Consider the following 12,289-nt stretch of genomic DNA (forward strand, 5'->3'; position numbering starts at 1 on the left):
TTCCACCTCACCTCACAGCTGCTCCTTAAGCTTTCAGTTGTTTCTGGTTCTTCCTCAATTAAATGCACTCACATCATTTCAGTTTTTTTACTTATCAAAATCTCTCTCACAGATTTAATATAGTTCAAATGCTGAGCACTCCACTGGCATGTTGAGTCGATAAGTAGTATCCTTGGAAATCTGTGACCTACTTATTTCTCTATTTTTCACCTCCTCTTGTTTTCACAAGCTAGGATGACAACCAGTGCAAAGCAAAAGATGAAAGACACATTCTCAATTATATTCCTTGCACATGACAACTAATTAAGTTAATTAAATCAGATATGTTCTTTGTATTGGAACACAAACCACTCAGTAGTTGTTTCCACTCACACAGTCACAGCTCATACATGCATGTGGTTATTGATGATGTCATCTTGATGTGTCAAAGCCTTTGGATTTTTTGTGAGGTAATTTTTCACCTTCAGGCAGCCATTAGTTTCCAACCATTTCACTAAACTATGAAAACTAACTGCAGAGACTTAAAACAATGAAAGCAGACAACATGTTTGCTGCTATAGATGACATTATGTTTCAAGGTATTACAAGTTGATTTTTATAGTTCAACAAATGGAAACCATGGCTGTCTTAAAGGCAGGAAAAGCATGTTTTAACACTAATGCTCACATGGTATGCAGTAAGACATTGTTTGCAGTACTGTAAAATCAAGTGGGCAATATTAAACAAACTAAATTATTGTGTTTTTTACTTTGCGTGTGGGTATATAATGGATAACAGTGGAATATAGTTCATTACTTTGATTATTGCATTTATGATTTTGCAAGTATTGCGTTCTAGGAAAAAAAGGATGTGAATTTATCAAATGTGAAACAAAGTGCAACACATATGAAAATTTGTGGCATACGTATTCACAATTCATTCATGACATATGTTCATCTCAGTTTCAAATATTTCCTACGTGAAATGTGGAACCACATATATTAAAACAAAAACTCATATATATGACATATATGTGTCACATCACTGTTTATCACACGTGAAATAGCATTTCACGTGCGATGAATTCACATACAAAGATCTCTAGGCTACGTTTGTGATTCAAATATTTAACAAGTGAAAGAAATCAGGATGCCGGCATGTGTAGTTAATATTGCATCCCATGGTCCTTTCACTTCATACAAAATGGAAGGTCTAGGAACTGAAAACAGGCAATCTCCATTGCTCTCATCCCCCGCAGGGCAAGTAAATGATTTAACATGACTGACAAAGAGGCAAGACACTTCGAGCTATACAATCAATTAACATGACAACCACATAGTGGCCATTGAGTCTGACACAACTTTTTCTGAAGACTAGAAGCTTCAAGGAACACATTTCAACATGCTGAACGAGGACAAAGAGTTTAAGTGATCACAGAAACTTGGGGAGAGCCCACCTTCCAACACACACACACACACACACACACACACACAAATACACAGAGCGTTCCCCTTCACAACATCAGAACATTTTCATCATTAGGGTGAAACATATACTTTTAAGGGGCTCACATGACGATAAACTACAAAATTCAACCGTCTATTCTTCAATAAATGCTCAAAAATGTTAACACTTTATCAAGGGGGTTGCCTTATTTAAAAATGTGTGACGCACACGATTAAGATCTTAAGCGACTGCAAGGGATGCCATGTTTTTGTAAAAAGCAACTGTGAGCGTTTTTCTGCAGATAAGATATGAAATCTCGAGCTCTACTCAGGGTAATGGATCTGATACAACTCTGTAAAGTTTTTACTGTAACTGCAACAAAAAATGCCACGAGAAAGAGCTTCATCTATTGTGTAAAACCATCTCAACGCATGACGAGAACGGAGGAATGCCAAAAGGTGTAAAGTTTCAGAGATAAATAGGAAGGTGATGCAAAATTTGCAGTAACTTGATCACAAACTGTTTTCTGCTTGTTGACTGGGCTACATGCTGCGCAGTTAATCACTTTAATGTTTCATGTGGAATTCTGTCATTTAGAAGACTGTAACGCCAGTATGGAAGAGACTTACCGTCACACCTCAGATTTGGACACAAGAAAAGCATCCAGAACAAAACCCTCAGGAAGGTGACCATAGCGTCAGTTTTCACTCACAAAGGTGTACACGACAATGTCAAAAATAAGACTTCAGGTAGATTCATCCAGTTTCAGGAGCTAACGTTCTTCAGCAGGGGTTTCAAACCTTCTTGTTTTCCTTATCTGTGGCAGAGCCCGGAGAGAACGCGTACTTTCCAGGTCGCGGAGGAGTCAGACATGAAGGTGCGAGACAGATGCTGGCTGAGAGTGAAACAATACCGCGTTCATCCAGTCTACAGTCCGGCAGAGACCACGAGAGCTGCGCGGTTGCTTTGGGGCTGCTGGTCTCAAAGTAGCTTCTGTCGTTGGGCTAAAAACAGGCGAGCTCAGAAAACTGAGGACGCACGCGCATACTTATACGCACAAACAGAAGTGCGGTTGCGTTTTTGTAGAGGACCCCATCGAGAGACAGAACGAATGTAGATCAACAGCCGACCTCGGCAACACTAGCCTACAACAAACGGCCAAGACTGAATCTTTAAGCTCGACGTTAATTTATACACCTCTGGATGTTTTAACCCCATCAGACCAGAGTTGTTCCACTCTTTAGACCTCCGAAAACCCCAGAGAATATTCCCAAACACCAGCATTACGTCTATATAATTTAGTCAAACGTTGCTTTCCTCTTAATTTAACTTCTAAAACATCAAAGAACGTAAATGGTATTTCAAAGCCTTCACATTGCCACTAAGAATCTGGTGGAGAGATAGGGAATCCCTAATTTATCTGGTCTCAATGCAGTCAAATATAAATAGTCTAAAAGGGGGAAAAAAAAAACAGTTGCTACCATGTGTTCTTTTTTCCGTTTTTAATTGTAATTCATATAGCTAGCCCTGCTGGCTGCAACTAGTCACTATCCTTTGTAACTTAGAAAATGTATGTTGTTATCCAGCATTTCCAACTACGATTTCAAAAAAGTAGTGGTGCAGTGTAAAACAAATAAAACAGAATGCGAAAATTGATGCCAGCAACACATTTCAAACAAGTTGGGACAAGAGCAACAAATAACTGGAAGTTACTAAAAAACAAACAAACAAAACATTCCACAGGTAAACAAACGATATTTCTACAGTTGTTAAAAAGAAGCACTATGCCTTGGGTTGTTACCCACCCCTTAACATTGTCGACTGGCGACACCTCAGGTTCATTTTTGATGTGAGCGATGGTAAATACGCAATATCCGGTTAGATTTTCAAAATAAAGCTAGCTGAGAACAATAGTAAACATAGTTCCGAAACTGTCTAAGTTAAGTTAAGTTAAGTTAAGTTAAGTTAAGTTAAGTTAAGTTAAGGAAAAGATCGTCAAGAGATTTGACTTCTATCACTTACTCAAGTATACACATTACTTTCCTCACTTATGAAAGCCCATGGGTGACTATATTAAAATGATGATGCAAACTTGAAAATACAAATGTTATTCCAAAATATCAATATAATTTTCCATTTATGTAAGTGGAATTTGGGTAACCATTAAAATTAAAATGCAATAATCCAATTCTGATTTTCATTCTGACATACTCATATGGATGTTGATGACTATATTAAAATAAAAATGGAAAAGCTCTTTGACATTTCATTGTCAAAGACTTTAACCTGCTCTAAAGTGGACATTATTCTAATGCAATAAACAAAACAGTGCCCCCAGTCAATTGTATTTACGTGTCAACATTGCTCTTTTGGTGACAAAATAAAAATGTAAGTGGAATTTTCTAAAAAAAAAAAAAAATAATAATAATAATAATAATTTAATTAATTAATTAAATGAAAACAACAATCAACACTTCATTTTTAAAGACTTACTACTCTAAAGTGGACAATAATCAAATGTAAATTTAAATCACAACTAAAAGGAAAATGCAGTTTTGTAACAATTTAAACATGAAAACAGCATTTGACAGTTTAGTGTAAAAGACTTTAGAATCAGAATCAGAAAAAGAATCAGAAAAAGCTTTATTGCCAAGTACGATTTTACACATGCGAGGATTTTGCTTTGGTGAGGTTGGTGTATGACACATCTATTAAAAAGAAGCTATCAGAAAAGTAAAAAAATATAACAGAAAGTAAATAATATAAAAATAAGTAAAAGATATAACAATATTAGAAACTGTAACAGTAAGTAAAAAATCTAACAATATAAATATATGTTCACAAGTCAGGTTTTTTTGATTGTTTGTTTGTTTGTTTTTTACAGAGGCACAGTCTGTTTTTTTCGAAAGGAAGTCCAAGCAGAGCGTTAATGTAACGCATATAGTTATGGCAATGGCAATGTCAATGACAAGTAGAGTCAGTGGTGGAGTGTGAAGAGTATCGGTGGCGGTTCCGGGCCTTGTTAATAAGACTGACAGCAGACGGGAAAAAACTGTTCTTGTGGCGTGAGGTTTTGGTCCTGATGGACAGCAGCCTCCTGCCAGAGGGGAGTGTCTCAAAGAGTTTATGTCCGGGGTGGGAGGGATCAGCCACAATCTTTCCTGCATGCCTCAGTGTCCTGGACGTGTACAGGTCCTGGAGAGACGGGAGATTGCAGCCAATCACCGTCTCTGCAGACCATATGACACGCTGCAGTCTGCCCTTGTCCTTGGCAATGGCAGCAGTGCACCAGATAGTGATGGAGGAGCTGAGGATGGACTCAATGATGGCTGTGTAGAAGTGCACCATCATTGTCTTTGGCAGACTGAATTTCTTCAGCTGCCGTAGGAAGTACATCCTCTGCTGTGCTTTCTTGATGAGGGAGCTGATGTTCGGCCCCCACTTGAGGTCCTGGGAGATGATAGTTCCCAGGAAACAGAAAGACTCCACAGTGTCAATAGTGGAGTCACAGAGGGTGATGGGGGCAGGTGATGCTTATTGAGTTTTTCCTGAAGTCTCCACTGTCTTTAGCGCGTTGAGCTCTAGGTTGTTCAGGTTGCACCAGGTCGCCAGATGGTCAACCTCCTACCTGTAGGCGGACTCGTCGCCATCCCAGATGAGTCCGATGAGGGTGGTGTTGTCTGCAAGCTTCAGGAGCTTGACAGACTGGTGACTGGAGGTGCAGCTGTTGGCATACAGGGAGAAGAGCAGAGGAGAAAGAACACAGCCCTGAGGGGATCCGGTGCTGATCGTCTTTGAATCGGAGATGTGTTTCCCCAGCTTCACGCACTGTTTCCTGTCAGACAGGAAGTCTGTAATCCACCTGCAGGTGGATTCAGGCACGCTCAGCTGTGAGAGCTTCTCCTGAAGCAGGGTTGGGATGATGGTGTTAAAGGCAGAGCTGAAATCCACAAACAGGATCCTGGCATAGGTTCCTGCGGAGTCCAGGTGCTGGAGGATGAAGTGGAGGGCCAGGTTGACTGCATCGTCTATAGACCTGTTGGCTCTGTAGGCAAACTGCAGGGGGTCCAGGAGAGGGTCGGTGTCCTTGAGGTGTGAGAGCACAAGGCGCTCAAAGGACTTTATGACCACAGAGGTCAGGGCGACCGGTCTGAAGTCGTTAAGTCCTGTGGTCCTTGGCTTCTTGGGAACAGGGATGATGGTAGAAGACTTGAAGCAGGCTGGCACATGACATGTCTCCATTGAGGTGTTAAAAATGTCTGTGAACACTGGAGACAGCTGATCAGTGCAGTGCTTCAAAGCGGATAGGGAGACAGAATCTGGTCCAGCTGCTTTCCGGGGGTTCTGTCTCCTGAAGAGTTTGTTGAAATCCCTCTCATGAATGGAAAGAGTCATCACTGAGGTGGATGGCGAGGGGGAGGGGGGGACCTTTAAGGAGGGAATTGGTGGAGGTGACTGGAGCTGGAGCTGTTGGGAGGTGTCGTCGTGGGGGATGGTTGCTGGACTGTCCCTTTGTCTTTCAAAGCGGCAGTAGAACTCGTTCAGGTCGCTGGCTAGGCGTCGATCGTTGATGGAGTGGGGGGCTTTAGGCTTGTAGTCAGTAATTTGCCTAAGCCCTTTCCAAACAGATGCAGAGTCATTAGCTGAGAAGTGGTGTTGGATCTTCTCAGAGTACATTCATTTAGCCTCTTTCACTGCCTAGCTAAACCTGTACTTCGCCTCAGACCAAACCATTAGTGGACAATATTCAAATGCAATATGGGAAACTGCCTGCATTTACATTTACATGTCCTCACACTCTAAAGTGGACAAAATGAAAATGAAAGCATTTTCTTTCATCAGTGGAGAGTCACTGAATCTGTCTGTCCTCCAAGTGCCAGACTCCACCCCTGTTTCTGCACCATGGCAATCTAAAACCTGTGAGGTTCCACTGTTGGACTCAATAGCCCATAAAGGCTAGAAGTCACACTGCTGCCCATGCTTGAAGTTGTCAATGGAAAATTGATAAACCGTTATTTTCTGATCTGACACTGCATACTTTAGATTTACATGGGGGAAAAAACATATTGGGACCTTTAACAGCCCAAACACAGGCATACATATATTATTATGACACACATTAAAATATTCATTACTGTTTATACCCACCATTGTTTTGTCATTCACCACAGTCAATCTTTCAAATGTACGTGTAAAACAGATACTAGTTGGGCATATGTCCATATCGCCACACACAGACATATTATTATGCAAAATAGGCATGCCATGAATGAATGAAACCAACTTGACCAACCTCTTCTCAACCGCACAGGAAAACCATGTCTAAATAATCTAATCAATTCCAGTGTTGTATAGACTACTGTTGGTGCAGCGTATATAGTGCTAAACTCCAAATGTCAACCGTCAAAACTTCCTTATAGCAAAATACTTTATGATGGCTTTAAAGTCCACTTTCTGGTCAAGTTAGCACTCTATGGAGAGCATTACCAAACCTTTTAACCTTTCCTAGGACATGATAGAGTGCAAGTAGTTTTTTCTGAGTTTCATTTTACTGACGGCCCATTTGCCTTCAGCCACAGTCACAGGCAGAGAAATTAAAGTGCGCAGCAGGACACACAGGTCTCTATAAACGCTCTGCAGTTCCACAGCACAACAGACCAAAACATTTTTTGCATTATAAGGAGGCAGAGTAAAATTGTTTTTGACCACTATGTCACAGAAAATTAGGAAGAAGTCAGAGAAGTCTCTTGAGGTCTAGAGGTGCACAACACTGATCCAGCTACACAAGTCAAGCTCAAAATATTGACAACTTGTACAAAAAGAAAGTAAAAGAAAATACTTTTTCCTAGCTGGTAAGTTGGCTTTGCACAAAGAATGCACCAACACTCTGAGGGCTGCATGTTAATGAACCACCTCCGGTCCAGAAATCTAAAACGCATTTTGAGAACCCCAAATGTGACTTCGATGACTAAGGAACACTGCTGAAAACACCGTTAAAACCACACTGCCATCTTGTTGAAGGTGTGATATATGGTGTCATCAACCACGTTTTCAGTGGATAGCCCTTACCACCTAGCAGCCACCCATCCAGAGGGGTGTCCCCTTAAAAAGACTGTAGGGATGCTAGAATTCGCCAGGATAAATGAGTCATGTGCCGACCCGGGGAAATTGGCATACACGTTTGTCACCAGGTAATTTGAGTCACCGATCACCAGACATCCCTGTTTCACCTGTGTACATTCGGTCAGGTTGAGTGACCATTACGCGTGCCAAATGCGCTTGCGATGTGGTCAGATGAGATACTGATCAAAAAATATAAATTTAGATCTGACTGTATGTGCTGAGTCAGATAGTTGCATTGAATCATGGCTGTTGCTAATTATTGATCGCAGTGAAATGCCAGACACTGTGGAAACCTGCCTGTGAGGTATTGGTGACGCGCACGACTCCGCCGGTTTACAAAAATCCACTTGCCCAGTGGTGCGCCGCTGGTGCACAGAGTTGACCAGGTCTGGGGTGGTGAGCTTTCAGCGCACTTTTATGCCGCCAACGTGAACCAAAATGGACCGAAAATCCAAATCCACCGGCTGATTATGCCGACACCTCCCCCTCTGTGCTGCAACGGCCATCCTGGCGTACATCTGTGCACCTCGGTTTACCAAAATACCAAGTGCGCTGCGTGCCCGCCTGTGCTGGTCGAAAATACCACTGCGCGGGGTGCGCACCCTGCGCCCCGCCGGTAGCGGGGACGAAAATAGAGCCCTGAGAGTCTGGACTGAAAAGAAGTAGGGAGCATACCCCATCTTTTCAAATCACCACCAACATCTTTTAAACAGTTTTTGTTTTGTTTTTTCTCCAACAAAGGTTTTCACAACAAACAAAAATGAAAAGTACTGTAATAGAATTACTGTAAGGTTACAAATTACATCAAGTCGATACTTTGCATTACAGTACTATAGTTTACAGTACAGTAAATGCGGTAAAGAGAAAATATAACAAAAACAACCCTTACCCTAATAACACTCGATTTATGTTGATGAATACTTGCACCTACAATCTGCAAGTATTTGTTGCCGTAGCTGGTGGAGACGGATTGCATAGTGCATTGTTGGGTGAACAGGTGTTGCCGTCCACCCCAGAAGGTCTTCTAGCCATTCTGTAGGAAAATGAAACCGCAAATTGTGATTGGTTTGGTTATTTTTTACAGTAATGTATATACTGTACTTTATTGTATATACCATACACAGTACTGAAACATCTCAATATAAATCACTTCATGTTTCACAAAACTTTATTGTATTTACAGTACTGTACTGTATACTGTACTGTGTGTTTCACAAAACTACCAATTTTTGCTGCATAAGGAGTGTTAACCAACTATTGCTTAGTTGAGGCCTATTTGTGGCTGATTGGTGTTCAGTTTTGTAAGTATTTTCAGGTGTTTGTCTAAGTGTTTCCAATTACCCAATGTGTTTTGTATTTTTGAATGGATGTGTTTTTCCAATGGTACCCTGAGATTTCATTTATGAACGAAGTGTCTTATGTATGAAATAGTGTGTACTGTGCAGGAGCAAGTGTATTGCAGAATTGCAACTAAAGTGCAAAGCAGCACTTTTGTTTAGGGTATGGTTACACTGTGTTTCAGGTAAAGTAACAAAAACTTCAAGTTTTGTTACTTTGGTCTAAGCATGTGTCAATAGTATTCAAGCAATGGGCAAAAACTGTAAGGTGTAGGTTATACCACAACAACATTTACAGTTTTTTTCCAATTGCTAACACACCAAAATGACATGCATAGCACAGTTATTTAAACTGACACACAGAGAGCAAAACATCTTCTCAAGTCTCCAAAACTCTAAACACATTTTCTGCTTTACAAACATTTTGCAATTCAAAATGGCACTTTTAAATGCACTGAACATGGCTCTCTGCGTAAGACACAACAATCTGACATAAAGTCACATGTTTGCCATTTCAAAACACTGCCATTCAAAAGGACACTACATGTGTTACAGTTCAGGCAAAGGAAGGCCAGGACCCAGTTGCAGAGACATTGAAAACCAGAGTTTATTGACAAAATGTTCAAACAAAAAAATCACCTTTGGCAGGGAAAACGTATTCGAGAGAGTAACTGAAAATCACCACTACGGGGAAAAAGTACAAAACAAAGATAATTAGAAAAAGTTAATAACTGTAAGAAAGTAACAAAATAAAGTAAACTCAAAATTCACCATTTACTGGGAAGGGCTACCTACAAAAATGCGGAACAAAAGGCGACTATGAAACTCACAGTGTAACATACAAAACAGATCTGGGGAATGCAGGAGGCGCAAGACGAGAGACAAGAGATCACTCTGTCGCGAGCTGCATGCAGCAAGGAACAAAGGGAATAGTCCGGCACAGGAGTTGAGCATGAGGTGGCTTAAGAAGCTGAGCTGATTAGCCGATGAGAGGCAGGTGTGGCTCATGAAGCTCGCTCCAGAGTAGACCGGCCCCGCCTCTCTACCACTCCAACCTGCTGAGTGACCTTATGTTTACACGTAGCAGGGTATTTTGGAAAACGGATATTTTGGCCCCTCCGTTTTCAAAAATAACATCATGCACACAACATCGTTTTCAAAAATGTTGTCATTTACATGAACCCGGATAAATACGCTGCCGAGTGCATCATAACTAGGGCTGGGCGATATGGCTGAAAACTCTATTGCGATATAAGTGTTTTATATTGGTCGATATCGATAATTATTGATATTTTTTATGACCTATTTAAAATAAGGATCAGGAGAAAAATACATTCAATTCATTCAATTATTTTTATTTTAAATGTAACCTTCCTCTGATTATAATCCCCTCAGCTATCAAGGCAGAAAGGAAATGTCAACACAACCATGGAAAACACTCAAATAATAAATGTAAAAAAAGAGTAAAAATGTAAACAGAGAGAAACCTGAGAACTTTTTTTTTTTTGCAGGTTTAGTGCAGAAAGTTCACAAGCTGATTCACCTTCTGGTGAATAAAATGTTTTCAAATATGTGCAGTGTTTTGGAAACATAGCAGAAACTTGACATCTGTAACATACAAACAAACATGATAGACAGTACAGTAACACTGACTGAACTATAAAACCAGCCTAGACATATGAACAACTTTAGTCATTCTTCTTACTCTAAACATACATGAACTATTCAATTATATTTTTATTGCAAGTGTGTTTAAGAAAAAAAAAAAGTACGTGTATGAGATGTTTATAACCTGGCTTCTCCACAGTGCTCAGTGAAGCATGTCTTTAGCTATATGATATGCCGCTGCCTCCGTTACGTCTTGGTGCCTTTTAGATGATTTGTCATCAGGCACTGAAGTAGATACCTCTGCATGGTGGTCAGCTGCTTGTGCGGTGGTGCTGCGGTTGCAGATGTTGTTGGACGTTGGCGAATACGGCTGTGCTCCAAAGAGTGAGCGTGGCTAAGGTGGTTAAATAAGTTTGTGGTATTACCGGTCTTGGTGGGGACGAAAGTCTTGCATAAGTTACAGACCACATTGGTCTGACGACGGTCCGACTTATAAAATCCAAAAAACTCTGTACTGGTGAGCTGACTTTCCCTGTTCTATCGACGATTTCTTCGCTCGCTGCAGCGCTCACTTTCTATTTCTCATCTCACTCCTCAGGAGCATCAAACACGTGACAACGACACGGCGCAACCGAACTTGATACTGTTACATGATCGGAGTGTTAGCATGTCTCTCTCACTGATTAGTGATTACTCCCTATGTTGCTCACTTACCTGAGAGCGAGTGCCTTTGTTCATGCAACCCACCTCGCTTCGCAACTTCAGGTTTCTTCCGACGAAGAAAAAAAAATTATCGAATGCTTTATCGAACGCATTTTATATTGATATTGATGACGTGTCTATCGCGAGACATATCGCTATCGTTTTTATCGCCCAGCCCTAATCATAACTATGCCAAACCTATGGGCGCGAATGTAAACATAGGTCACTCACATGACGTTAAGGAATTTCAGTTGCATGTTGTAATGTTTCGGAACCCAAAGCGCCGTTTAACCCTGTTTACACGCCTACAAATAGCCGGCGTTTTCAGAAATCTCCACTTTGGCTGGAGTTTTTAAAAATGATCGTTTTCTGTGAAAAAAACTCAGTTTGCGTGTAAACGAGAGGCCAAACCGCATGAAAACATATGAGTGTTCCCTAAGACCCCATTTACACTTAGGGAAAATGCATTGTCATTGCTTTTAATTTGAATTCTTTGGCAAAATGCACTATTAAAACCAAAGTATATCTATGAAGATTTTTTTTTTTTTAATTAACTTAAGGTTGGTTCAGTCAGAGCTGTGAAATATTATATCATCCATCCATATTCATTATATACCAGCCTTTCTTACATTCAGCAGTGTGTAAACTACAGGCTATATAAGCATCTTTTAATAGGCTATCCATATTGGCTGAATACAAATCATGCATCCCAAATTTTAAATGTAGATTTTGTGGGATTAAAGTGCTCAAATAACTGAAGGGAAAGTTCACCCCAAAATCAAAAATACATATTTTTCCCCTGGCCTATATCTATCTATCTATCTATCTATCTATCTATCTATCTATCTATCTATCTATCTATCTATCTATCTATCTATATAGGGCAGATATCTCTATGGCTGATAGCTCTAAAACTAGACAACTCACACCAGAATGGTATAGATTGATAAATGGCACTACAAGCCAGAAGATATGTATGTATTTTTAGATTTTGAGGTGACCTGTCCCTTTAAGGTAGCGCCAGTAAGAAAAATAAATACTGAAATATTCTGAGGTGCCCTATCAGACTCAGACTTGATTTAGGTACAGAAAAT

General features: G+C 40.4%; 1 protein-coding gene across 1 annotated transcript in view; it reads right to left on the reverse strand.

Annotated features, from left to right (window-relative positions):
* Positions 1–2,551, reverse strand: part of ror2 (receptor tyrosine kinase-like orphan receptor 2) — a 51,643-nt gene extending 49,092 nt beyond the window's left edge. Inside the window, exon 1 of the mRNA XM_070989794.1 lies at positions 2,055–2,551. Coding sequence (XP_070845895.1) covers positions 2,055–2,118 — 64 coding nt within the window. The 5' untranslated portion in view covers positions 2,119–2,551. The remainder of the gene's footprint in view (positions 1–2,054) is intronic.
* Positions 2,552–12,289: the final 9,738 nt, after the last annotated feature.

Source organism: Chaetodon trifascialis, chromosome 20 (genome assembly GCF_039877785.1).
Source record: "Chaetodon trifascialis isolate fChaTrf1 chromosome 20, fChaTrf1.hap1, whole genome shotgun sequence".
Taxonomy (NCBI): Eukaryota; Metazoa; Chordata; class Actinopteri; order Chaetodontiformes; family Chaetodontidae; genus Chaetodon; species Chaetodon trifascialis.